The sequence below is a fragment of the Aspergillus sydowii genome, assembly GCF_001890705.1.
Source record: "Aspergillus sydowii CBS 593.65 unplaced genomic scaffold ASPSYscaffold_15, whole genome shotgun sequence".
In the NCBI taxonomy this organism is placed as follows: domain Eukaryota; kingdom Fungi; phylum Ascomycota; class Eurotiomycetes; order Eurotiales; family Aspergillaceae; genus Aspergillus; species Aspergillus sydowii.
The window spans coordinates 36,257-60,874 of NW_024467873.1; the positions used below are offsets into that span (position 1 = coordinate 36,257).

Here is a 24,618-nt window from a genome sequence, read left to right on the forward strand (position 1 = left end):
TACAATGGAGGCATCATAGAGTCTGTGACATGGCGGTTTCGGGGTTGTTCTTCATGCGGGTGGTATAATGGGGTATTGACTGCAGACGGATTGGGGTGCTTGAGACGGTTATTGAGGTATCAAGGGCACATTCTTTATGAGAGTTGTATGGGATTGCGTTTATTTGCGTCTTTGTTGGTGTGTTATCACGGATGGGGTGTCTATTATGTGCTGATTGTTGAGCTGAATGCAGTCAGTCTCTTCTGACGAGAGTGCGCACATTAATTTTTAAGACAGCGCGCATTAAAATAGGAAGAACCAAGTGAAGAGCTCGCTTCAGTGTACATGGTTTCTAACGTTGGTCCACTTGTACTGTTGACATTTGGCTTCCGCATCTGGGTGAATGGAGCTGAAAGGCCTTTATTGTTGTGCAGCCCTCTGAAATACCACGCATTGTGGACCGAGTGCACAGTGAATTGGCAAATGAAAGACATACAGGCAGTTCCAGTTATTGAATGTTATATCTGTCTCAGAAGTTTCAGGCTTTCACGGCCGCCGGTCTCAGGCCCTAGCTATTGCTATATTCACCATCACCATCACCATTAAAGAGTCGAGGCACATGGATTGACAATGAAGCTGTAAATATGAGGTGACAGTTTTCGCAAATTGCCAGCGTTACCTTATGGTAGTATAATAATTTTGAAAACATGCAGGTTTATATCTTCAAGACTGTCGTGTAGTTCGGAGGGAGTTGGTATACTCTAAATATATCTGCGACGGGGCTAACTGATGAATGACGAGGCTGGACAGAACATGATGAAGGACAAATTAAGTAAAGAAGATAAAACGCCAGTGAACACCTATACTCTGCAGATATATCCCTCCAGACTGCGCTGGTCTTGTATCGTGCTTGAACCTAGAGTGGGTGCCCAACTTGACCGGCATGCACTTGGCCGAGCTGGGAATCGGGATCGGAATGAAAAGAATGGGACACCAGTATTATATGCAATATGCAATATATAAACGCCGTGGATGGTCTATTTTGAGTGTTGGTCATGGTAAACGTAGAGAATTGGTGGGTGAAGATGTTGCGATGCTTCGGTTCATTCAGACAGCGCTGTTGATGAATGAACAGCGTTGTTGATGGGCCCGCCTTTTATAGAATGAGACCCCTGGTGCAATACCGAAGCCAGGAAATTAATGTGCGAGTTGATAGCTTGACTGACACTGTGCCTTATAGTTCCGAGATAGCTCGTCGCAAGCACCCCAGATGCGTCGGCGGTTGGCAATGCCCATCAAGGTCGCGTCTTCCAGGCCGTACTTTGGCGCCGTGATTGCATCCAGCCAGATGTAGACCTGCTTGTGGTTCAGGTTCGTATTTGACTGGCACAGGACCTGCTTCTCCCAGAGCCACGGCATGTCCGACTGGATGAAACATCTCCAGAAGTAGTCGTCTTGGGTGATGAGGTGGATGAAAGCAGAGGCCTGGATGAGGGACTTCAGTGACTCGCCTGGAAGAAAGGAGCAGATCTGGTAAACTAATTCAGCAGGCAACGCGCCGAAAGGGTTCCTGGGCTGCCGGTTGCCGATATCAAAGTGCCGTGAAGGTGCGCGGAGCCTGCCTGTGGTCTCGATTTGCGCCCGCGCGAGCTTTTCAAAGCNGACCGTGTCTGTAGGATGGCGCACGGAATACTGAAAAATAGTGAGCTTGCTTAGAAGACGCTGTTGTGTGCGATGGCACCTACCTCTGTTCCGGGGAGACACTGCCAGTACTGTCCTTGTGCATGCGCAACATGGTTGCCATATGCAAGTCGTAGAGCGGACCCTGATACATTGCACAAGCTCATCATGGCATCGTAAAGAACGTCCAGATTGGCGTTTTTAGGATCACCAGAGCCTGTCAGAGAGCGGAGGAGGATCTCGAAGCAGCACCAGTGGAACGGCACCACTGGGCCAGGGGCTTCGTCTGTCCCAAAGCCGTAGCTTCAAGGCAAGGAAACATGTTAGATAAAGTCCTTCAGATACCACGGAGCGTGGGCTGTCACCAGTTAAAGTATGTGCGCTTTGCACGCTGTCCCATCTTCACAGCCAGCTCGCCCTGGAAACGGTCAGGCGTCTGCATTAACGAAAAGGGAACGAACATACGGCGTCTGCGTAATATCCAGGCCCGGAGACGAACGCTCTAATCGCAGTCAGGTCATGGTCAAGTCCTCGCATGCTGGGATTGCCTACTTGGTCTTCCCCTGGACGTCGTGCACTCCGAGACAGTGCACCTCGGAGGTCCAGGCGACGCTGTCCCGATCGACCAAGCGCGGGTCGTAGTTGTATATCGACTCGTCTCCGTCTTGGGCGGTTAAAGGTGCGTGTCTCGCGTCCAGCGAGCGAGCGACGCTGTCCACATACTGCTGTCGTCGCGCGGCTGTCGTATCGGAGGGCGAGCCAATGCGCATCCCAGAGAAGCCCACGCCGCAGATGGCGCAGTAGCAGTCGAAGGCCATGTCGAGCTGGTTGACGACAATGGAGAGACTGGCTTGTGAATGTCCGACCGAGATGGAGACCAGCACCAAAATTCAACTTCAAAGTTCAAAAGTTCAATCAAAGTGCCGAGAAAATCATCCAAATTTAGAGCCCCTGATCCAATCACTGCAATTAGACGGCAATCAGGCCCACAGAGAAAAGCTGGAATGCCAATCAGGATGAGCGCCACACTGGAGCTGCCCTGGAGCCCCTGGAGCCCCTGATGACCTGACTGAGCCTGAAATCCCCTGGCTGAGCCCCAGGCCGTCTTGCAGTCTCGCAGTCTTGCAGTCTGACCGCTTGTTGCGCTGAATGTTATGAAATGTCGGAAACTGCATACAGGCGGTCGGAATGGTGTCGTGTAGGGCTTGATCCGTGCTCTGTATCTCCAACAGGGTGAATTACAATTAAACAATAACCACTGTTAAGCAATAAACACCGTAGTTTCAGTCGACCATTCGCCTCTTCACCTGGTGCCCGTGGAGGCGAAAACGTCGCCTATTCACCGCTGATTTCACTGCAAGGAGTCTGCAGCATGGCCACACCGTCTGAGCGAACACCGACCGGTCAGACTTGCGAGAATTCATTCACAATCGGCGCCCTGAGGCTTATTCCGATATCACCGATCCCTCCGAGTGCATATTCACGTGGACCGACCGTTGAGCTGCAAACTGGAGCTTCCACGACCGGATGATGCGATGGTGTTGGACTTGTGCGTACTGCCTTCAGTCTCGAAGTCCAGGAAACGATAAATCAGGCTGGACGATAGCATGGCGTTGGCGAGTTGACTGGGCGTGCATTCTCCCCAATCTCGACTTGTTCTGCTGGTTGGCGTGATATGACGAGCAGGGCTGAGTCCGGCTCGGTATGATCAGTCTAAGCCCTACAAAGTATGGTGCAAATTGGCTGTTGCCGGCGAATCGCTGCGGCCAGAAGTATTGCAGTAATCCAGCTGCCTGGAGTGGGCCTTCTGTATCACTGATCGCCTCTGACGAGACCCAGTCAACAGTCACGATACCCTCCTCGAGAATCCCCATGCAGGCAACCTGCCTCGTCCGGAAAGGCCGGTAGACTACTCATTGCTTAGTCTGTCTGGCCGTGCGGGGATCTCCGTCGTCTTTCCCATGGCCGCTGCTATTTTTGTTCACATCGGAATACTTAATATCCCCCATCTGCACCGCCGTTGGAGGCGACCTCATCAATGGACAAGCAAAGACCGGCCGTGAGGGGAGCCCTGCCAGTGGAGAGCAGCCTGGCCCTATGGAAATGCCCACGGCCTGCGGCAGAACTGATTGTCGGCCGCATGTCGACAGGGGTCTTCTGCAGAGCAACGGCCGGGCTAGTCTCCGCATGAGGGGATCCGGCGTCCAGGGCTTCATGGGTCCTCCACGGCTTGACTTCCTTGGCTAAAGCTTGGGCTTCTGCACATCAGGCGCCGGAGACAACGTCCTATACGCCGGCTCTTGTCCCTTAGTCCGACTCGACATGCCTAGGGCCATGCTGATCCACACGGGATGGGATGATATTCTTGATTCCTCCAGGCAGCAGGCATTGTTGCTATCCCCGAACGGAAACGGCATTCGGCCATATCGTTATGTTCCAGGTTAGTCCCAGTCCCAAGCAGGATTTCTCCTCACGGCCGTCCGTGGAGTTGTCGGCTCGAAGAATAGGGCGACCTGCCGTTTCCCCTCATCCGGGCAGAGGGACGAGTATATATAGGACCTTGGTTGATGTCCAAAATACCGGTTGCCAGGCCTCATCCTCAACAGCATCCACTGCTACCATGAAATCTACTCTTGCCTTTGCTGTACTCGCACTCTTGACCTCTGCCCAAGGAGCACCCACGCTTCCCAAGCGGCAGAGGGGCAACCCTCCGTTGAGAGGACCGCAGGATCTTCTCGGATACTCGCCTGACAATAAGATACCGGACTCGAGCACCGAGGTTCATTATACACCGGTCCAGGGCCAGAAAGAAAATGAGGACCTAGGTGTCTACCTGGACTTCTCCAAGACCGAGAACCCGCAGCCAATCCGTGGATCACTGGGTGGGACTGACCCTGGCCCACGTAAGCTTTCTTGAGGTTCTCCTTGTAGATTTGCTGCTCACGATGTTAGGAAATGCGGCCATCGACCGCCAGAACAGTGACAAGCTCGCACCCCCTGGGACAGACCATGGCCAAACAATCAATGCTAACTGGCCCATGTCACTGAGCAAGGCCAAGTAAGACGGCTGCTCCTATCAGTTGACTGATGCTAATTGACAAACAGACTGGGCCTTGACGGTGCTGGGTGGTCCAGACAAGAGAACACCGTCGTGATGCCTGATGCTACCAAGATGGCTGGCGTTGATATGCGTCTAGAAGAGAACGCATACCGTGAGTTGCATTGGCACCTGGCAGGTGAATGGAGTCTGGTTCTCAACGGATCATGCAGGATTCAGGTACGTTTCCTCATCTTGCTCTCTGATTGTTAACTGACGACATAGGCTGTAAACGAAGACGGCCAGACCTTCATCGACGACGTAACCGAGGGCGATGTCTGGTTCTTCCCTCCGTAAGTCACCTTCTATGACCAAAGAGTAAGCTGACCAGTCAGCGGCGTGCCCCATTCCATCCAAGCTCTTGAAGGAGGCGTTGAGTTCCTGCTGGTCTTCGACGACGGGTCCTTCTCTGAAGACAACACCTTCCTGGCGTCCGAGATATTCGCACATAATCCGGTTAGAGACCCTCCATCCGTTCTCTTCATGTATACTGACAGATATAGAAATCTGTATTGAGCAAGAACTTTGACCTCCCCATCTCGTCGTTCGACAACATCCCCGACGGCGAGCTCTTCATCTTCCCTGGAACGCCCGCACCCGAGAACATTGCAGAGCAGAACGTCAGCACTGCAGCCGGTCCAGTCCCTCTCGCAGAGTCCTACTCATACCACTTCTCAGAGCAGCCGGCGCACAACGTGGCCGGCGGGAGCGTCAAGATCGTTGATCCACAGACCTTCCCGATAGCAAACAACTTCGCAGCAGCCGTCGTCACCGTGAAGCCTGGTGCGATGCGTGAAATCCACTGGCACCCGTCCAGTGATGAATGGAGCTTCTTCATCCGCGGACAGGGAAGGGCAACGCTGCTCGAGGCTCCTAATACCGCGACTACCTTTGACTTCCACGCGGGCGATGTGGGATACTTCCCCAAGTCTCACAGTCACTACATTGAGAACACGGGAGATGAGGATCTCGTGTTCTTGGAGGTGCTGCAGGCGGATATGTTTAGCGGTATGTTATTTGTCCGGGGTTGGAATGGCTGCTAACTGGAATAGATATCGCATTGGGCCAGTGGCTGGGCTCGACACCCAAGGCGATTGTCGGCGATACATTGAACTTGGCCGACAAGGACCTTGACCAGCTGAAGTCGGACGAGCAGTATGTTGTAGCTGCCCCGAGCAACAGCAACAGCAGCACACAGGGTTAGGTCGTATAGCATAGTTGGTGGCGCTGATACACCGCTCGTTTGCTGGAGTTATCCAAATTAACAGTATATTTGCGATAACAGTCTATTTTAGGCGCTTTAATGTAACTATTTGATGTTAAAACAGTATCCCCATAACACAGCGGACTATATCAAGCCTTGCTCTGAGAACTCCCCATACTGAGCAGCTGAGATCCATGGCGCTCTCGCCGAATCGTCCCCGGATGCCACCAGCCCCAGATCACCATCACACCAAGCATAAGCACAGAATCAAACACATACATAGTCCACTCATGGCTCAGCAAATACCCCTTCTGTCCCATCGCATACTCAATCACACGGAAAATCGAACGCACCATGATCAGCGCACTGACGGCGTACAGCGGATACAGATGCGCCTGCCACTCCTGCCCAGGCTCAAATACAGCTGTAGCCCTCCTCATCCGCATCTCAAACACGATTGACGTGATGATAAAGAACCCAAACACGAAAATTTGAACCATCAAGCCACCAATGACGATACCCTTTGCGGAATCCGCCATCCCGTCCATGGCCATCATGCCTGCGCCGCTGCCCTGGACGATAAAAGAGACGATATCGCCAGAGACAAAGACCTTTGTGAGCCAGCGGACTCGAATAAGGGAGTGTTTCTCGCCACCGACGGCGCACATGAGACGCGCTAGGAACATGTAGATAGACGCCGCGAAGAGGACAGGGCCGAGGAGGATGAAGACGCTTTGGATGATATACGGGATGAGCTCGCCGGTTTTATTGGTGCAGTCTGCGCGTCCGCCGTAGCCTATAACTTCGACTGTAGGAATTGCTGGTCAGTGCTCTGGATGTGGGTTAAAGATGGGCTGGGACTGGGGAACGTACATATACCTCCGATGCAGAAGGGGATGCAGAAACGGGATCGCGTTGTCCATGCTTTCCGGCTGTGGAAGGCTGTTGCAGCGAGAAAGAGAATAAGGAATATGACCGATGCAGGCAGTGAAGGGATGTATTCCCACAGGTAGTAGTCGCCGGCGTAGGGTTCGAGCTTGGCCATGGGTGTTAATTATGAGACGATGTTAAACAGAGTTAAACAGAGATTAAACAGATGTGAATTCAACGATACTTATATAATATCAGAGGCAAGTCCAGTAGAGGTCTATACGCGTATAGCTAGGGCAGTGGGTCCCAAAAGGGAAACCCCCGGGGGTTGGCATCAAGTCTGGGTCGGTGGTCTGTGCATACGCGGACTTGTCTCGCTTTTATTCGCCCTCGAAATCTCGATTCGTCTGCTATTCTTAGGCTGCTTTATTCGGTCGTCTACACTAACCACCGGCTGGCTAATAATATCCTGCTCTCGCCCGCCGTCTGTGCAGGCGAATACGCGTACTTGAAATGCCCCGAAGAGCCCATAGAAAGTCACGCAACGGCTGTCTCGAATGCAAGCGACGTCATGTCAAGGTAGGCCCCTTCTGCCCGCACTGCATTCTGCAGCTAACCCTTCAGTGCGACGAGAAACGGCCGGTCTGCTCCAACTGCACCAGCTCGGATCGCAATTGCGAGTATGGGACTCGCTTTCTGAATGCGAAGCCAGCGTCCCCATTGACAGTCTCTCCGGCGCCTGATACGCCTCTCAGTTCGGCTTCTGCAGGGAGCTCCTCCTTCAATGACCAGCCCGTGAACATGCTGCATGTCGAGCTCTTCCACAATCTCTGCACAAAGACATACCAGACCTTCGACCCAGCTGGGTCAGTACCATGGCTCCCTGAACTGCTTTCCCAGTGTATTACGACTCCCTACCTGGTCAACGAGCTGCTGGCCTTCAGCGCCCTCCATCTGAGCACGCAGCGGCCGGCCCGTCGAGACTTCTATCACTTTCACGGCGCACAACTGCAAACACACGCCCTGGCCATCTTCAACGAGACAAACCCAGAAGTTACCCAGGAGACGTGTCTGCAGCTCTTCCTCTTCTCATGTCTCCTTGGCATCCACATGCTCTGCGATACCCTGATCTACCGCGAAAACAACCTCGACACCTTCATCCCCCGATTCGCGCACTACCTGCGCCTCCACCACGGCGCGCGCACAATCATCAGCCAGGCCTGGGAAATGCTAAACGACTCGATCATTAAACCGGCGTTCGACACCGGCATGTCGCTCTACAAATCCGACGGCCCGCTGGGGCCTGGCTACAAGAAGCTCTTGGACTTGGTAGTTGCAGCAAACCTAGGGAGCGAACTCACAGAAATCTACCGGCAGGCCATCGAGTCGCTGCAGGCGTGCACGAACGTGGTTGACATCGCTGACAGTCGGGTACACAAGCACCATGTGGCGATCAACGGGGTCACAACCTGGCCGATGCTGATCAAGCTGGAGTTCAGCGAGCTCCTGGAGCAGGGCAGGCCGGAGGCGCTGGTGATTCTGGCGCATTATGCGGTGCTGCTGCATCGGTTTAGGGAGTCCTGGCTGTTTGCAGACTCGGGGAGGTTCTTGATTCAGGAGATTGGGAGATGTCTGGGGGAGGAGTGGGAGGAGTGGCTGGCCTGGCCGAATGCTTCATGCCATGATACCTAGTAATGATTTTATAGCCAGTATCGGATGGACTAGAACGTAAGAAATGAATTAAAGTAATCATCATCTATCATTAAACAGGTCTAGATCTGGTATCATGGCATGCTCTCATGCAGTATATACAAGTATAAAATCGACAACTCTATATTATTAAAAGAAGCCCTGGAACAGCACAACCATCGCAACGAGCACCACGAAGCGCCCACTCCCCAGAATCTCCAGCGATGAGGCAGCACTGTCCTTTCTGGCAGCAAAGCGCATCGTCGAGTTGCCCCAGTTGAACTCCGCCACGACGTTTCTCAGGAAGTTCACGCCGAGCAGGTACAGCTGGCGCGCATCGGCCTCAGCAGCTCCCGGCATGTCAATCGCGCGAGTGATGGCCGATTGACAGACAAATCCGGCGGAGTCCTGCTGCAGAATCAGGTCGTCGGGGTTGATATCGAATGTGATCCCGCCGATCTTCATGGACAAGCTCGGCGCCTCGGCGTCACAGTCAACAATATAGCCCTGGGACATTTCGGACCAGCTGGCAGGGGGGCTGAAGAGCTTGTTGAAGGCGTCCGCGACTTCAAGGGGCACCATGGTCTGTGGCGAGCCCGAGTCGACGATGATTTGGTAGGGGGTTGTGTACTCGCCGTCGTCGCCGTACGTCAGAGCCTGCATGGTGGTGGCCCAGTAAGACTTTCTGTCCGTCTCGGCTCCCTCGTAGGCTTCAGCTGGAACGACAGCCCAGTCGCCGGCCAGTTCGACGTCAGGCAAGCCGCCCAGGACCAGGACGCCGCCGTCGCCGCTGGCCTCGTCTCTCGGGATGCGGTTGATGGCGAGCGAGAACAAGGGATTGATGATATCCTCGCGGGCCATCTTCATGACAAAGGGCGTGTATGGCTGGGTCGAGATGTTCTGGCTGCCGGTCGTGTCGTTGAGATCGATGGCCGATGTCAGGAGGGGATATGCGAGCCCTAAGATGCCGCTGGAGCCGAAGTTCATGGGCGTCGTCCAGTTCACCAGGCCGAAGCGCTGGTTGTCGACGGTGGCACCGCCCAGGGACAGGTCTTCGGTCGCCATGCGCCCACGGCTGGTGCCCGCGCCGTAGGTGGCTTGGAAGCTCTCGTCGTCGACGATCTCGAAGTCGTCGCTCTTCTTGTCCGTGGAGTAGCCGGCCGTGGCATATCCGCAGGCAGACTGCTTGAGCTCGTGCAGTTCGTTCGGGTCCCCAAATGGTAAGGGCCCGACACACTGGAAGTCGTCTTCGACGACGAAGACGTCGCTGCTGCCGGTGTCCACGGTGAGGCTGAGGGTCTGGCTGCCGAACGTGACGGGCGCCTCGTAGCGGAGGCCGTACTGCGTCGCGTTCAGGTCGATGGTGTATGGCGCGCTGCTGTCCTGGCGGATTGTGAGGTCGCGCGGGAGGTGGAGGGCGACTGCGCTGGCCAGCAGCTGCGCAGCGACGAGTGTGCGAATCATTTTGATAGAGGGAGGGTGGTGTGGAGGGTTCAAAGATGGAAAGCGAAGAAAACTGTCAGAGCACGGGGACGGCGGGTTAAATAGATCAACAGGCTGCAGGGAATCAGCCCCAATCTTGGCCAGGCAGTGTCAGACTCAATAATTTCTGGGCAAGTAAGCCGCAGTGGGGGCCAAATGCCCGATTGGGCCCGGATGAGGCTGTACAGATCGCGGCTGGGCAGCGAGATGCGGCCGGCGTGGAGGTTGTTTACTCGCTCGCCTTGCTTCTCATTCTGTATCCAGCTCAGGCTGTTACAGTCGGAACAACACGCTGCTGATGTTGATCGTGACCCTGACAGTCGCTTCTTGATCGTGGTGGGGACGGTGGAGAAAGGGGACATCAGCCCTGGACTTGCCCACCAGGCTGTGCCACTCGCTTCGCCTCTGGGGGTGGAGATTCATTATAGACTGGCCAGTGGCAGCATCGGAGAATGCAAATCACTGCCTCTTCGCTCGCCTGTATGGCTATTGGCTTATGGGTTCGTATTTTGGGCATCGCCCTCTCCGCGACGTCTGCCGAGACACGAACAGTCGAACACCCTTGACTTCACTGCCTCGTACTCTCAAGATCGATCAGTTCAACTGAAGACCCGATATGAGCTCGACCAACCGCTGCGCGTTGGGACAAATCGGTCGGAGGCCGACTGATCGCACGCCTGGCATGCTGATATACGGAGTCCTCTGGAGCGCGCCGGATACTAAAACTCGATGACTTGCGTTGTCTTCAGTTTCTTATCTCATGTGCAGTGGTATCTGCGTATATATTAGGCATCCAGCATAAAGAATATGCTGTTCTTGAATGTCCTTGTCTCGGTGGGGAATGCCGAATGAACGCCTTCAGAGGCTTCAGACCGTTTACCAGGCGGGTCTGGTCGCAGATTAATGCAGTTTACTGCAGTTTACTGCAGTTAAACATGCACGATTCCTCGCCCGGTGAGTCGGTGTCGGAAATGGCTGGATTGAAGCTGCCTGAAGCTCATGGACTTTGCCATCAGGATACTTTGTACTACATGAGAGCCTATATCGGCCGACTCTGGTAAGATAGCTGATTATCATTGCTAATCGCTTCGTCTTCTTTGCGTAGATTCAAGGATTTGGTCCTGCAACATTAAGGTCCAGTCGTTGGTTAATTGCAATCTTTACATAGGTTGATGTCCATAACCTTGCAGCCTGCCCTATATTTATCTCTACTCGTGACCGGAGCGAGCAACAGCTTGACTAGAATGAGGCAGTGTGCCACTCGCATATTTATGTACTGTCTTGCTTCTACTTTCTTCATCTGACGCACTGTCGGCCGTGAGGTACTCGAGTGGGCTTGCAAACCCTTACCCTCCATCAGATGCGACCGCAGCAGCACGTCCAGCTCGAATCGTGTAATTAACTGTGCCATTTGATGGGTCCTACGCCGCTCGTTAGTGGCAACAGTCTCGTCCTGGCTATCAGACTGAAACGACCACTGGGTGGGACAGATGTTACGTCCCTGCCTTGTCTTACTCTGTTGATTTGCCTAAAAAAGCTGATCTAGACGCGCTACACTCTGCACGAAAGGTCCAGGAATCCTGGATGATTAGCTTAATTGTTGGAGCTATGTATTATGCATTGGCCAGCTAGCCACCTATACCTGTCCCATAGTTTCTATACTATATACCACTCATCACAAAGTAGCACCCTTCCAATGCAATAACTCTTTTACACTACACATATTCCAGTCAACCGCTCCCACAAGACGACCTCTCAATAGATTATCATGGAATGCTACCTCAATATATACTGTTCTGCCACGGCGTCTTCCGTTGAAAGCGCTTGCTTTCCTTATCCTGGGTCCTCTGCCCGTTCAATCAACATTTCAAAAGTACAATGACGGGGAGGGTATCCTGCAAATGTCACCCAGCAGCAGTCCGATCACATCCAGGCCCAGGGCTTGCGTACCAGGCTCAGGAGACTCGGCGGCCGGTGGCGCCGGCCAGGGCGAGACCGGCCGAGGAGTGGAAGTAGACGGGAGAAGTCTATAATATAGCATTTATATCATATAAGTCTCTTGTTCTAAAGGTGAACTAGGCCGGTCCTCGTAGGTGTAGGATATAGACTGACACCGAGAAGAGTATCGTAGGAGAAAAATGGACTGGCAATGGGATATGGGCACAGATACTGATATACTGTCTCTTTTTGTAGCTGGTGCTGTATTGGTCTTTGCACTCTTGGTGCTGGCAGCCTATCGCCTCAGCTACCATGTCTACCATCACCAATTAATGATTCTACTGTCCAACTAGGTTATGACTCCCGTTAATAATATCGATATAGTTATACTGGTTACCAGTCATTTTCCGCCAACAGCAGACGTCGATACACACCCGGCCGATTGCAATCAGGCCCGCTGCGACTGTCAGCATCGACCCTTGATGACCTCAATGGCTCATGCGCGTCAGGCCTGCTACATGCGCAGTCTAATAGAGAATCTACGTATCTAAACATAGCATGGTCAGAACTCCGGCGTCGTACAGACCCTCCTACCAGACCGCCGCCAATAGCCCGGCCCCGAGACACATGGTTCATGAGGGAGAACGCACAGCGCCAGGCGTCGGAGTCTGATTGTCAAATTGGAACTCAGAGCCGGGCAGATGGCGTGCCTTGCCTGCTTGCTGTGCGACATCGGGGTCTCGTCTGTTGCGCGAGGAAGTACGGTACGGGATATAAGTATCGCATTCAGTTCTGGCTGAGTCGCTACCTGCCATATTCCACCTTATCGTGACCAGTCCACAATGGAGATCGTTTGATACTATACAGAACAAAATGTCAGCGAAACACCACAGCCCGGAGCAGAGTGAATCGCTGAAGCAGGATCCGACGGAGCGCAGGAGGTTGCAGAATCGTCTCTCGCAGCGGAATCACCGTACCTCTCTGCCCTTTCCACTTCTCTTCCAAACACAAATAATTGATTGACTTGCCAGGGAGGAAGATCCGCGATCGCATCGCCAAACTCCAAGAACGAGTCATCGCCAGCGAGCTCCGTGCTGCAGCAACGCTGCACGGATGGCACTCGGCGCCCTGCATTCCATACGAGGTGAAGCCATCACCGTCCTCTACTTCTTCGTCGTTATCGCTGTCACCGTCCTCTCCCCCCGCAGAGCTACAACCGGCGTCGTATAATGTCGGTCTGAACACGATGCCTCAGTTTCCTCTGTTCTCCACGTCCGGCGATTATGACGAGACAGGGACCGCAGTCAGTTCTCTGAGCGGAAGTGGAACATCCAGCCCAACAGCCCCGGTTACTCCAGATGTAGTTGCTGGGTCTGTCTTGGGACTGGCACAGGGCTACGGACTCGATACGGTGCAAATGTGCGAGCAATGGGGGTTCCAGGGATCCGTTTATCTAGCTACCGGTATTTCTCCATATATCCTCTACTGTGTCTGATGTCAGATACTGACACATACAGAAACGTCTCTACCGCAGATACTGCAGACTCTTGGTCCGTCGTCGAACGCGATTATACTGCTTCCGACCCCGGGGTATTCAGTCGGCGGAGGCACACTGGGATATACGTCGCAGGGACAGGCGGATATTAGCGGGTGCCAGTGTCAGAGCCTGGGATGGATGGGCTGCCCTCTTCATCCTATGGGTTAGCGTATTCAGATTTGAAGCTTGAGTCTGCTGGGCAGTGAGTAGGGTTGCGGGGCAGGACTTGTCTGTACAGCACAGCCGGTGGGGTTTATAAAAGTCGTCTATGACGCAGTATTCCATGGCATCTTCTGCTACATTGTAAAGCCAATTCAAGTGGTCTGTCGTTTCGAATCGAAATGGGATTTATATAGCTGGGCTTCTATTACCGTCGGGAACCAGAATTTGAAGGTTTACATTAACACGAGCGCCGTTGCAGTCAGCCGACGAGGCGACGGATTATTTCTCGACAATGTACCTGGAAAACAGAATTTAATTGGGTCGGTCATTTCCGACAGTAGAAAGCCAATTCAAAGCGTTAAGTGTCGTGGGATATCAGGTCTGATAGAGCCACCCACTCCACGGAGCCTTCTCGTATTGCTGTAGCAGCCGATGACAGATTATAGCTCTTGTGATATTGGATGACTCTTCACGATATTGGATGGTCGGTTTGCCTCAGTCATATACGCGATGCGAATTTCAGGTCAACAGACTGCGATTTGAATGGAAGATCTGTAATGGAAGGACCCTTTTAGAGCCTCGATATTGTCCATATTCTTATTCTTTATTGTTAGCTCTGAAAATACTTTCGGTGACTGCTCTGGATTGTGAGTCTCGACCAGCTTGTTTGGAATGCTGCATTTCGATAAGCAGTTCTCGCAATAACCCCTTTTAGCGACGCGATTAAGCCCCATTCCACGAACAAGCCATTGACAAGTCGTCTTAATTTATTGCCAAGGTCGAGCCAAGATAAGCTGTTCACGCGACGAATCAAGTCCCTGGCACGGATACGAGAGGTTGCACTGGCTCGACCGTGGATGGAAGCCGGCAGTGGCTCCATTTGGTGTCAGCTATCGGCCAGCCTATCAGTTCGTTGCAAATTCTTTTGATCTACAGCTCCGTCTGGGCAGGCCTGAAGGCGCGGGGTATGTTACAGTCTGCAGGATCTCGCTAGTCAGGCTATATCAGTGGTGATATACCTGGCGGCTTGAATACGGGATGGCTGTCCACCGCTTATTCAAGGCATGCAACGGTGTTCCTTCTTCCAGAAGCTGCCTTTAAAGGCATTCAACTTTCCCGGGCCATTGTCCCTTGCCGTCACTTCACGTGTCGAGTGTGGATTCTGATTCAAAATGGCTGAAAAGGCTGAAAAGGCTGAAAAGGCTGAAAAGGCTGAAAAGGCACCGGCTGAGCCCGAGGCACATGCGGCCGCGACCTATCCGGATGAGACTCTGAAAGATGCCGGCGATGTCGAAATCCAGTCGCTGACGCCAGAGGAGGACAAGAGAATACTCCGGCGAATCGATCTCTAGTACGCGATCTCCAGGCCAGAGGGTGTTGCAGTATAGCTGACGGTGCAGCCTCCTCCCCATGATGGCCGTCTCATACATGTTCCAGTTTCTGGACAAGTCTGCCATGAGTTTCACAGCTATCCTGGGTCTGCAGGAAGATCTGCATCTTGAAGGCGAGGACTACTCCTGGGCAAGCAGCATTTACTACTTCGGCTACCTGGCCGCCTCCTACGTCGCGGCTGTCATGCTGATTCGGTTCCCCGTTGGCAAGATGATTTCGACTTCAATGTAAGTTTTAATTCAGCTTATAATGGCCACTGGATAACTGCTTACCGTGCTCAGCATTGTCTGGGGCGTTGTGCTGATGTTGACTGCGGCCTCATTCAACGACAAGGGCATCATCGCAGTTCGTTTCTTCCTAGGCGTCACTGAAGCTGCCATTGCACCGGGTCTCAGTATCGTCGTTTCAATGTGGTATAAGCGATCAGAGCAACCCTTCCGCCACGGAATCTGGTTCCAGGGAATCACTATCGCCGGTATCTTTGGTGGGTTGCTTGCGTACGGCATTGGACACATCAAAAGCATTGCTCCGTGGAAGGTACGGGTGGATTATGCTCCTATGAACTATATCTGACGTGCCCAGGCTGTATTTCTCATTTTCGGCGCCATCACGATTGCCTGGGCCTTTCTTCTTTTCTACTGGCTTCCGGACCACCCCCTGAATGCCAGGTTTCTCACCGATGAAGACAGACGCAAGGCCGTCATCCGAGTCCAGGAGAACATGACCGGCATTAAGAACAACGAGTTCAAGGTCAAGCAATTCATCGAGGCTCTTCTCGATGTGAAATGCTGGGCATTCGTTCTCATTCAGCTGACCTGCTCCATTCCAAACGGTGGAGTCTCCAATGTAAGCAGGCAACAGGCAGTAGATGTTAAAAAACTAACAAAATATGAACAGTTCGGGTCTATCATCATCGAGGGCTTTGGCTTTAGCACGCTGAATACACTGCTGGTTCAGATCATAGTCTACGTCTTCCAGGGCGTCCTCGTGCACCTCTCCACCGCGGGTTGCTCGTGGTTTAAGAACAGCAGAACGTACTGGATGGCATGGAACTCGGCGCTCTCAATCGCTGGGGCTGCGATGGCGAGACAGATATCCCCAGATAACGTCTGGGCCCGGTTCATGGGCTACTGTCTGGCGAATGCGTTTTCCTGCAACTTTCCACTGACGCTTGCAATGTCGACGGGCAATATCGGTGGCTTTACGAAGAAGACGACTGTGAATGCCATGGTACGAGTAATCCTCATACCTAAATACTTCTATGCTGACTCGCCCAGGTGTTTATCGGATACTGCGTCGGAAACATCATCGGACCGCATCTCTTCTTCTCCTATGAGCAGCCATCGTATCCATCTGGGTTCCTGGCAATGATGATATGCTTCGCCGTTTCCTTTGTAATTCCCCTTGTCCTCAGATATTATCTCGTCTGGGAGAACCGCCGTCGGGACCGTCTTGCACCTGTAGATAGTGGCATTTCTGCGGAGGATCTGGATGCTGCGGTTCTGGACAAGACCGACAAGGAGATCTTGCAGTTCCGCTATGTTTATTAGATTTGATATTAGACATAGCATATTCACCCCGCATGGACCAGTTGTAGCTCCAATATCAGACATCCTTTGCAGCTCGGGATGTGGACACCCGATTGTGGAGGGAGGTATACTTAAGACATCAATTCCCACTCTTCCACCTTGAGCTGCATGTATTGGACTTAGATCTCTGGTAAATGCCCATCATGACCTCCACAAATTATAGCCACCACTTCTCAGTCAACAATATTCCGTATGGGGTTGCCTCGTCTGCCTCCCAGCCCCGACAATGTGCCACCCGTCTCGCCAACACCGTCATCTTCCTCGGCGCCCTCCAGCAATCAGGATTCTTTGGCAAGATAGACTCTCTACCGAAGGGCATATTCTTTAACGAAACCCTAAACGAGTTCGCTGCTCTGCCGAAATCTACTCACACCGCCGTCCGCGCCCATCTGCAATCCACACTCCGCGAACCAGGCCTGGACGCCATCCCAGAAAACGCAAAAGCAGATGTAACGACTGTGCAAGTACACCTCCCTGTCTCTATTCCCGGTTTCACAGGTAAATAAACACATACGCTTCCCATTCTTCCCAAACAGAACACCAACTCGTGCAGACTTCTCCAACTCCCTCAACCACGTCCAAAACGCCGGCCGCGCAATCCTCAACGACCCCTCGCCACCACCGGGCTTCTTCCACTTCCCAATCGGATATACAGGGCGGGCGTCGACGGTGGTTGTATCTGGTACCCCGATCATCAGACCCTCCGGACACTTCTATGACCGGACGAACCCGGTGCCGAAGACGGTTGTCCATGGGCCATGCCGCGCGCTGGACTACGAGATGGAACTAGGTGTGGTTATTGGAAAACCTCATGAGTGGGGCTCAGGAAAGGGGGTGAATGCGAGAGATGCTGAAGAATATATCTTTGGGTTTGTCATTGTGAATGACTGGAGCGGTATGTCTTCCGCCGTGTATCTTGATTTGTACACTAACCGGCGCAGCCCGCGACATCCAAGGCCTCGAGATGATTCCGTTAGGCCCATTGAATGGAAAGGCCTTTGGGACATCCATCTCGCCGTGGATAATTATGACGGATGCGCTGGCGCCGTTCAGGGTCTCTGCGCCAGAGCCGCGTGCTTCTCTGGAGGATCATCTACAGGATGAGAAGGAGGGCAATTATGATATTGTTATGGATATTGAGATCCTACACAGGTCAACTACTATAGCTTCAGACGCGGGATTGACTGCCGACGGAGATAAGTGCGTCTCGCATATTGCTACCGGACCGGCCAGGGAGCTATTCTGGAGTCACCGGCAGATGGTGGCCCATCTTACGAGATCAGGAAGTGACTTGCGCACCGGAGACCTACTGGGAACAGGGACAGTTAGCGGGTCTGTAGACGGGTCGCATGGGTGTTTGCTGGAGAGTACGAAAGGGGGCAAGGAGAGAGTCAAGCTGTCTGACGGGGGAGAGAGAGTATACTTGCTTGACGGGGATATAGTAAGGATGACCGCTGTACTCGGTGATGAGTCGTCTGGAGTTGGATTTGGGGAGTGCATTGGCGAAATCCTGCCAGCTAGGCTTGATTGATATCTTATGCTTTAGTGTAGAGAGATAGATCACTGCTTGTCTTGGTACCCGTGGATAACAACCTTGATGACGCTTTCCTTGCCCTGCCGTACCAGCTCAAAGGCCTCTTCTGCCTGCTCGAACGTGAACCGGTTCGTGATGAGCTTCTTGACATCGATCTTGCCGCTGGCTATGAGATCTACTGCCACCGGATAGCATCCTGTCGAATACCGGATTGACCCGCGGATGGTCAGGTCTCTGATGCACGCTGTTGTGATAGGAAATACAACGTTCTGTACAGTTAGTATTCCAATACAATAATAAAGGCATAAGGTAGGTAGTTACCTCTTTGCCCATGCCCGCCTGCACATACGTGCCCCCCTTCTTCGTCAAATGCACCCCAGTCTGGATACAGCTCTGTGCCCCTGTCGCCTCAAGCACAACATCTGGTCCCCCGCCCAGGTTGAACTTGTCTTTAATCAACTTTGCAACTTTCTCGCTCCATTCCGTCTCCTCCACTCCCTCCGGTCTGGCCGGCGGTAAGAACACGCCGTCTGCACCAAATGACTGCGCAAAGTCCAGTCGCGACTGACTGATATCAATGCCAATGACTTTCTTTGCAGCGTACGCCTTGCTCACGGCCTGGCAGAGCAGACCGATGGGTCCGCACCCAAAGACAACGACAGTCTGGTTCGGGCGGACATTACCGACCTTTGTGATTTGTGCTGCAACAGCAACAGGCTCGACCATTGCGCCTTCTTCGAGGTCCATGTGGTAGGGAATTGGGTAGCAGAAGTCGGCTTGTGTAATGTAGTACTTGGATAGGGTTCCATCGTGTGGTGGCGTAGCGGCGAAGACGGTATCAGGACACAGGTTGTAGGAGCCACTGCGGCAGTAGTCACAGCTAACAAGGCACAATGTCAGCCATCTCAAACTCTTCTTGGGAATGTCAAGGAAAAGAAAGACACATACTGTCTACAGGGAACCCCGGGCTCAACAGCAACCTTCTGTCCGACCTTGAGGTTCTTCACGGCCGACCCAACCTCTACGATAACGCCAGAGCTCTCGTGTCCGAGGACGATGGGCGACTCGAGGATGAAATCTCCGATACGGCCTCGCTGCCAGTAATGTACATCGCTGCCGCAGATTCCAGTCTGGGCGATTTGGACGCGCACGTCCCAGGGGTCTTTGAGCGGAGGGACAGCTCTGTCTTCGAATGCGACATCCTTGACGGCGCGCAGGACGAAGGAGGGGTTTGTTTCCTGACAGACTCATTAATATTATATGACTTTACATCTCGGTACGCGCCTTACAGTCATTGTCAGGACTATGCGTGGATACAGCTCTGAAGAGGAGGGATGAGTTCGCGCCGAGGGATGTCAAGCACTGCGATATGGATGTTTCCCTGCTCACCATTACTTATACCATTCAGAATTTACAAGAAAAAATAAGGCCATTCCCCGCGCGTTAGAACAGCTCTGCCCCTCTCCGCTGTGCAACGTCACTGCATTGGGAGCTCCAGTCCGAGTCGGACGCCCCACCCCGTTCGCCTGCGCCAGCTGGTGTCTTACTGTCTGACTGCCTGACTAGGAGGGGAATTATTATGCCATGTGATGTACTGATCAAGGAATAGTGGACTGTGCTTATCATAGCTCGGATTTCTCCGAAGAGTAGTTTTGCCGGTTGTTATACTGAAGTATAGCACGGAGTTGATACCCCCTACCACTACCGCACAATATGGACGAATATTGATTGATGCAGCTACATCGTCTCGCGCAAGCTCTTCACTACCAATTCCACCTTGCCCAGCTTCTCCTTCACCATCACCCCGTTCAGATAGTCATTCTTGTCCACCCGCGCGAACCCATCCTCCAAACAGCCCTCGATCCCAGCCTCGACATGCCTCCTCGCTAGCCTCTCTCTCGCTTCCTGCAGGTCAACATCTACAAACACGCGGTAGTCCACAAGCTGTCCAATATCCCTCCACTCAGGCTCGTCAAGCAGAATGTAGTTGCCCTCCACAATCACAATCCCAACATCACCATCAACCGCCACGCCAGCAGCAACAGGATCCTTCGTCGCATGGTCAAACGTCGGCGCATACAATTTCTCTCCAGATGGTAAACCCCCATCCGCCCACTCCCGTAGCCTTTTCATAAAAGCAACAAATGCCCTCACGTCGAATGTCCACGGCGCTCCGCGACGAACATACGCTTGTTCGCGCTCGCCGTCTGGAAGGGCGTCCAGCGCCGAGCGCGGAAGGTGAAAGCCGTCCATAGATAGAACCATTGTTTTTGGAATACTCTCGCTGGCTCCCCCTTTCTCTGCTGCTATTTGTCGGACCCTGTTGATCTGTGCACCGACGGCCGTGGCGAGTGTGGTCTTGCCCGACCCAGGGGCGCCGGCAATGGCGACGAGGTACCGGGGTTTGGAGTGAGACGAGGCACGCTGTGTGATTGTGCTTGCGAGGCTGGTGTATTGCGATTCCATATTGCAGACTTCCTCGGGGCGAGGACTTTGATATTGATATGGACGGCTACAAGTGGCGTAGGGCTGAGGCACAAAGAGCGAGGTGTCTATAACCAGAATTCCAACATTAACCTAACAGGGCCTTCTTCAATATTCATTGAGCATAAAAAAAGAAAGGAAGAAATTGAAGCTCATGACCAAAATCCACGCGCAGACACGCGGCGGACGCCCACAGGCCGAGTCGGAGTGCAGCCCTCCGTGCGCGGACGAGATGTCCGGTCTGCTGCATGCCCCTCGGTCTCGTCTCTGTTGATCACGGCGGGGTTGCTTCGATAATGCTGCTTCTTAAGAGCCGCGGTCGCGGGGTAGTTAGACAGTCATTCAAGCATAAAGTGTTCTCTCAGAATCTGTCGTATCTGTTCTGCATACCCTAACTATACAACAAAATGGTCCTCTCGCAACCGCAAAACCAGCACGTCACTAAGGCTTTTGACCTGAGTGGGAAAGTCGCGGTCATTACAGGTATGAAATATATCCAAAACTGATGTTATATGTCTAACATGCAACGCAGGGGGAGCACGCGGTATCGGTCTTGAAGTCTCCCGGGGTCTCGCTGAAGCCGGCGCAAATGTACATCCCATATAGTTAACCTAAATACGTATACTGCAATACTAACAAACCCAGGTAGCTATAGTCTACAACACATCCAGCACAGCCGACGCGACGGCTGCCGAAATCGCATCCACGAACAAAGTCACCGCGCGCGCATACCAAGCCAACGTGTCCAACAAGGACCAGATCGAGAACTCAATTGCCCAGATCAAGAAGGACTTTGGGAGACTCGATATCGTCGTCGTCAACTCGGGCATCGCATCCTCTGTCCCGGCCGAGGACTATACCACCGAGCAATGGCGCCAGATCATGGACGTGAACCTAGACGGGGCATTCTACACCGCACAGGCAGCGGCGAAGATCTTCAAGGAGCAGGGCCATGGCAATGTTATCTTCACGGCGTCTGTCAGTGCGACGCTGGTGAATGTGCCTCAGAAGCAGGCGGCGGTATGACCAGCCCCCCCTACCTATCCTATATGTTTCGTAGGAGGTGTTCTAATAGCACTACAGTACAATGCTTCCAAAGCTGGCGTCGTCCAGCTAGCAAAGTGTCTCTCAGTCGAATGGGTGGACTTTTGCCGCGTCAACTGCATCTCGCCTGGATTCATCGCAACGGAGATTCTAGACCACCACCCGAAGGAGTGGAGGGAGAAGTGGAATGAGATGATTCCGGCGAGACGGATGGCCCAGACATATGAGCTGAAAGGGGTATGTATCGTCCAGTCCGCGATACTTGGTATGTGCTAATATCTCAGGCGTATGTATTTGCGGCATCGGATGCGTCGAGTTATATGACCGGAGCAGATATCATCATTGACGGCGGTTACACTCTTCCTTAGAACTGTCATCATATCGTTTAGCTATAGACATAATCTACTAGATGGGTATCAAAGTCATTCGTATCACTCAAGCACCGGCAGCCGATTCATGAAGTCCATAATGGTCGACTCTTGTCTACGCAATATTAGTAGAAGCCCACAATAAAACAGCGTGAACAGTGTGAACAGTGTGAACTCACATAATTGTATCTCCGCCATCCAACTGCCCCATCTCCAACGTCGGCCACATCAGTGGATACAAATTCGCCAGCTGCGTCTGTGGCGACTCTTCCGTCGGCCTCCCCCAGCCATCAACACTACTCGGCTGCAGATAGCTCCCACAAAGCGACTGGATAACACCAAGACAGCGCTGCGCCGTCGGATTCAGCAGCGCCATCGACTCCAGCACCTCAACCGCCTGCACGACCTGGTCACGCCAGCCCTCGGCCAGCGGTGACTGCGGGTCATTGCGCAGGCAGATCACTGGGATCAGGATGGCCTGGAACAGGAAGTACAGGCCGTACCAGCAAGCCATCATAGTGCGCTGGTCAATGCATACTCGCCAGAAAGTGGAGATGAGGTCGACAGCTTCCCTGGCGGCGTGGAGACAGCGCTCAATGGCGAAGCCGATCTGGGCGTCGTTGCTACTACTGCTACTACTACCGCCATTGGGAACTTGACCTGTCCGCGTCCGTGACATGAGCTGGCCCACTAGGAACGGGCGATACATTAGGATTCGGAAGTTCCGGTACCGCCATCGGAGGATGGCGTGGCAGAGGGTGAATTTCGGGGGCTGGAGGGCGGTTTCGGCGAAGAAGGGAGGGAGCCTGGCAAGCCAGCCGCCGATGTACTGGTCATCCAAGGCAATGAGCTCGGCGGCAGGCGGAAGAGGGTGAGAGATGATTTTGGAATAGATGTGGCTCGTGGCGAGGTGGAACTGGGCTTGAGCTCGCAGATGCGTGTAGATCGTCGTCTCTGCAGCGGGGATTGGCATCCGTCGTGTGCCGGAGGTGATGTCCTGTTAATATCAGCCTGATACTCTTTTATAACCGGTTTAGAACTGGCTTATATGGCCATCTTACACTGTCGTGCGTGTTTAGTGGCAGCTGGACATCGACGCCCTGCTCTGGAAAGTCGAGCGGGCGAGAGAAGGTGATTATGGCACCGATATCAAAGATGTATAGACAGTACCACACCCTCCGCCTCATTTCCAGGGTCAGTAGAGTGGCATCCCAGGTGGGGAACTCCTTGTGGAGCCCGATTCCCATTGCTACGCGGCGTGCCAGGCCCATGTAGTTGTACCCCGAATTCGGCTTATTTCGCTTCTGTAGGTAGTTTGAGATGAGTGTCAGCGCCTGCACCAGGATTATATTGCCCGTCTCCAACACGTCAATGGAGAGTCTCTCCTTGGCCGCGTCGAACAGCGCAAAGTCGATATCGGTGGGCTGGGTGGCGCTGGTGAAGACTCCCAGCGCGGATATCACAAACAACAAAACATGCCATGCATTTCCAGATGGCCGGGGAATGATTTCCATGAACTGTGCACGGAAGGTAGCCTCATGCACAATGGGATAGGAGCAGTGGTAGAGGCGAAAGTAGGCGTCCACAAACGGCTCCAGCTGGGACATGGAATTCAGGGCAAACGGGATGCTGGACTGGCGATGGTAATCTGGCTGCGCATCAGACTCGTATGCAGTGGACCCATCGGATCTCGTATCTGTCAGTCGAAGCAGGGCAGCGCCGGACGCCGAGCCTGCGAGTGTCAGCTTTCATTAACCGATGCATACATAGCGACAGTACACACCGAGATATCCTCCCTCGTTCGACCTACTCGTCAGACTGGCCATGCCATCCACGAATCTATCTCCACCGGCCGTGCCTGCCCTCTCATCCCATTCGAAGTTACTACTCGACGGCGGCGTCTCCAACGAGAACGCCGTCGTACCGATAGACCGCGACTCCGAAACAGGCCGCATGTGTGTCCTGGGATGCTGACCCACTAAATCCACCACTACTGGGTTAGCAGACACTCTAGCCCGATGCTGACTCTCCAAAGAAGGCGTGGCAAGAGGCATCTGATGCCGACTGGGGTCCACTTGGGTTGTGGCGGACGCTGCCAGGCCGCTATCAAGGACCGGCTGCTGAACGGACTGCCCATCCGCATTGTAGTTCTCATTGTCGTATCCAAATCCAGCACCGTCCAGATTATCATGCCCATCCCGCTCAACGTCGTCCTGCTGTCCCTCAGGCATGAACCGTTGCAGCAGCGCCTTGGTCCGGGCAAGCTCGTTCTCCACCTTGGACAGGTACGTCCGGGTCAGCGGCGTGCGCGCGGACTTCTCGTACGTGCACACACGCGCGAACTTGCCGCAGAGACGGCAGACGGGGATTGTCCTGTCGCATTTGGACTTCCTGCGGCGGCATTCCCGGCAGGCCTGGTCTGCTGTGCCCGTGCGGCTGGGCAGGGGGTCGGAGTCGGGCACCGGAGTGCGACGACCGGCCTGAGCGCTCATTCCGGAGATCGGGATCGGATTAGCTGGATTCTGGAAGCATGGGATCCTGTAGGACTAGGAGGTGAATTGGAGTTGGA

The 24,618-nt window shown here is 53.5% G+C and overlaps 13 protein-coding genes across 13 annotated transcripts; 7 read left to right on the plus strand and 6 right to left on the minus strand.

Moving 5' to 3' along the window:
- Positions 1–1,176: 1,176 nt before the first annotated feature.
- ASPSYDRAFT_1162775 (uncharacterized protein) lies at positions 1,177–2,932 on the minus strand (the record flags this gene model as incomplete). Its single annotated transcript, XM_040840116.1, has 5 exons — positions 2,212–2,932; positions 2,125–2,161; positions 2,025–2,077; positions 1,725–1,962; positions 1,177–1,671 (listed from the first exon to the last, which is right to left on the minus strand). The coding sequence occupies exons 1-5, from the start codon at positions 2,475–2,477 to the stop codon at positions 1,177–1,179; spliced, it is 1,089 nt and encodes a 362-aa protein (XP_040697463.1). The 5' UTR covers positions 2,478–2,932.
- A 1,347-nt stretch (positions 2,933–4,279) lies between these two features.
- Positions 4,280–5,960, plus strand: ASPSYDRAFT_161913 (putative oxalate decarboxylase; the record flags this gene model as incomplete). The annotated part of the gene is made up of 7 exons (XM_040843041.1): positions 4,280–4,562; positions 4,612–4,717; positions 4,765–4,936; positions 4,982–5,049; positions 5,092–5,212; positions 5,260–5,764; positions 5,809–5,960. 7 exons carry the CDS (start codon positions 4,280–4,282, stop codon positions 5,958–5,960), a joined length of 1,407 nt encoding a protein of 468 aa, XP_040697464.1.
- On the minus strand, positions 5,683–7,005 carry ASPSYDRAFT_211375 (RTA1 domain-containing protein; the record flags this gene model as incomplete). Its single annotated transcript, XM_040844014.1, has 2 exons — positions 5,683–6,756; positions 6,834–7,005. The coding sequence occupies 2 exons, from the start codon at positions 7,003–7,005 to the stop codon at positions 6,110–6,112; spliced, it is 819 nt and encodes a 272-aa protein (XP_040697465.1). The 3' UTR covers positions 5,683–6,109.
- A 351-nt stretch (positions 7,006–7,356) lies between these two features.
- Positions 7,357–8,522, plus strand: ASPSYDRAFT_72507 (uncharacterized protein; the record flags this gene model as incomplete). Its single annotated transcript, XM_040850652.1, has 2 exons — positions 7,357–7,409; positions 7,455–8,522. Exon 2 carries the CDS (start codon positions 7,632–7,634, stop codon positions 8,520–8,522), a length of 891 nt encoding a protein of 296 aa, XP_040697466.1. The 5' UTR covers positions 7,357–7,409; positions 7,455–7,631.
- A 19-nt stretch (positions 8,523–8,541) lies between these two features.
- ASPSYDRAFT_50435 (pepsin-like aspartic protease) lies at positions 8,542–10,020 on the minus strand. Its single transcript, XM_040848073.1, has one exon. It carries the CDS (start codon positions 9,981–9,983, stop codon positions 8,670–8,672), a length of 1,314 nt encoding a protein of 437 aa, XP_040697467.1. The 5' UTR covers positions 9,984–10,020; the 3' UTR covers positions 8,542–8,669.
- Positions 10,021–10,157: 137 nt separating this feature from the next.
- ASPSYDRAFT_1162787 (uncharacterized protein) lies at positions 10,158–10,760 on the plus strand (the record flags this gene model as incomplete). Its single annotated transcript, XM_040840117.1, has 1 exon — positions 10,158–10,760. The coding sequence occupies one exon, from the start codon at positions 10,158–10,160 to the stop codon at positions 10,668–10,670; it is 513 nt and encodes a 170-aa protein (XP_040697468.1). The 3' UTR covers positions 10,671–10,760.
- A 2,017-nt stretch (positions 10,761–12,777) lies between these two features.
- Positions 12,778–13,644, plus strand: xanC (transcription factor xanC; the record flags this gene model as incomplete). The annotated part of the gene is made up of 3 exons (XM_040851127.1): positions 12,778–12,912; positions 12,971–13,402; positions 13,457–13,644. Exons 1-3 carry the CDS (start codon positions 12,813–12,815, stop codon positions 13,642–13,644), a joined length of 720 nt encoding a protein of 239 aa, XP_040697469.1. The 5' UTR covers positions 12,778–12,812.
- Positions 13,645–14,688: 1,044 nt separating this feature from the next.
- Positions 14,689–17,019, plus strand: ASPSYDRAFT_50440 (uncharacterized protein). Its single transcript, XM_040848074.1, has 6 exons — positions 14,689–14,989; positions 15,039–15,257; positions 15,312–15,567; positions 15,613–15,876; positions 15,928–16,260; positions 16,308–17,019. The coding sequence occupies exons 1-6, from the start codon at positions 14,811–14,813 to the stop codon at positions 16,578–16,580; spliced, it is 1,524 nt and encodes a 507-aa protein (XP_040697470.1). The 5' UTR covers positions 14,689–14,810; the 3' UTR covers positions 16,581–17,019.
- ASPSYDRAFT_499747 (fumarylacetoacetate hydrolase family protein) lies at positions 16,608–18,198 on the plus strand. Its single transcript, XM_040847978.1, has 3 exons — positions 16,608–17,117; positions 17,173–17,514; positions 17,561–18,198. The coding sequence occupies exons 1-3, from the start codon at positions 16,754–16,756 to the stop codon at positions 18,148–18,150; spliced, it is 1,296 nt and encodes a 431-aa protein (XP_040697471.1). The 5' UTR covers positions 16,608–16,753; the 3' UTR covers positions 18,151–18,198.
- On the minus strand, positions 17,749–19,536 carry ASPSYDRAFT_50441 (NAD(P)-dependent alcohol dehydrogenase). Its single transcript, XM_040848075.1, has 5 exons — positions 19,443–19,536; positions 19,102–19,391; positions 18,475–19,033; positions 18,047–18,422; positions 17,749–17,925 (listed from the first exon to the last, which is right to left on the minus strand). Exons 1-4 carry the CDS (start codon positions 19,446–19,448, stop codon positions 18,180–18,182), a joined length of 1,098 nt encoding a protein of 365 aa, XP_040697472.1. The 5' UTR covers positions 19,449–19,536; the 3' UTR covers positions 17,749–17,925; positions 18,047–18,179.
- Positions 19,537–19,715: 179 nt separating this feature from the next.
- ASPSYDRAFT_50444 (phosphoribulokinase/uridine kinase family protein) lies at positions 19,716–20,749 on the minus strand. Its single transcript, XM_040848076.1, has one exon. The coding sequence runs from the start codon at positions 20,617–20,619 to the stop codon at positions 19,891–19,893; it is 729 nt and encodes a 242-aa protein (XP_040697473.1). The 5' UTR covers positions 20,620–20,749; the 3' UTR covers positions 19,716–19,890.
- Positions 20,750–20,928: 179 nt separating this feature from the next.
- Positions 20,929–22,323, plus strand: ASPSYDRAFT_50445 (SDR family oxidoreductase). The gene is made up of 6 exons (XM_040848077.1): positions 20,929–21,120; positions 21,170–21,228; positions 21,283–21,657; positions 21,721–21,918; positions 21,966–22,164; positions 22,229–22,323. Exons 1-5 carry the CDS (start codon positions 21,045–21,047, stop codon positions 22,047–22,049), a joined length of 792 nt encoding a protein of 263 aa, XP_040697474.1. The 5' UTR covers positions 20,929–21,044; the 3' UTR covers positions 22,050–22,164; positions 22,229–22,323.
- On the minus strand, positions 21,641–24,541 carry ASPSYDRAFT_82034 (uncharacterized protein; the record flags this gene model as incomplete). Its single annotated transcript, XM_040851128.1, has 4 exons — positions 21,641–22,164; positions 22,229–23,046; positions 23,111–23,781; positions 23,833–24,541. The coding sequence occupies 4 exons, from the start codon at positions 24,539–24,541 to the stop codon at positions 22,113–22,115; spliced, it is 2,250 nt and encodes a 749-aa protein (XP_040697475.1). The 3' UTR covers positions 21,641–22,112.
- Positions 24,542–24,618: the final 77 nt, after the last annotated feature.

Bases quoted from the DNA above. Each gene is read 5' to 3' on its own strand.
- ASPSYDRAFT_499747 (XM_040847978.1), top strand. From the start codon at position 16,754: ATGCCCATCATGACCTCCACAAATTATAGCCACCACTTCTCAGTCAAC. The intron at 17,118-17,172 runs GTAAATAAACAC...CAACTCGTGCAG, and splicing joins CTCTATTCCCGGTTTCACAG to ACTTCTCCAACTCCCTCAAC. The intron at 17,515-17,560 runs GTATGTCTTCCG...TAACCGGCGCAG, and splicing joins CATTGTGAATGACTGGAGCG to CCCGCGACATCCAAGGCCTC.
- ASPSYDRAFT_50444 (XM_040848076.1), bottom strand. From the start codon at position 20,619: ATGGAATCGCAATACACCAGCCTCGCAAGCACAATCACACAGCGTGCC.
- ASPSYDRAFT_50435 (XM_040848073.1), bottom strand. From the start codon at position 9,983: ATGATTCGCACACTCGTCGCTGCGCAGCTGCTGGCCAGCGCAGTCGCC.
- ASPSYDRAFT_50441 (XM_040848075.1), bottom strand. The intron at 19,034-19,101 runs GTATGTGTCTTT...GTGCCTTGTTAG, and splicing joins CCCGGGGTTCCCTGTAGACA to CTGTGACTACTGCCGCAGTG. The intron at 18,423-18,474 runs GTAACTACCTAC...CTAACTGTACAG, and splicing joins AGGCGGGCATGGGCAAAGAG to AACGTTGTATTTCCTATCAC.
- ASPSYDRAFT_50445 (XM_040848077.1), top strand. From the start codon at position 21,045: ATGGTCCTCTCGCAACCGCAAAACCAGCACGTCACTAAGGCTTTTGAC. The intron at 21,658-21,720 runs GTATGACCAGCC...ATAGCACTACAG, and splicing joins TGCCTCAGAAGCAGGCGGCG to TACAATGCTTCCAAAGCTGG. The intron at 21,919-21,965 runs GTATGTATCGTC...CTAATATCTCAG, and splicing joins AGACATATGAGCTGAAAGGG to GCGTATGTATTTGCGGCATC.
- ASPSYDRAFT_50440 (XM_040848074.1), top strand. From the start codon at position 14,811: ATGGCTGAAAAGGCTGAAAAGGCTGAAAAGGCTGAAAAGGCTGAAAAG. The intron at 15,258-15,311 runs GTAAGTTTTAAT...TACCGTGCTCAG, and splicing joins AAGATGATTTCGACTTCAAT to CATTGTCTGGGGCGTTGTGC. The intron at 16,261-16,307 runs GTACGAGTAATC...TGACTCGCCCAG, and splicing joins AGACGACTGTGAATGCCATG to GTGTTTATCGGATACTGCGT.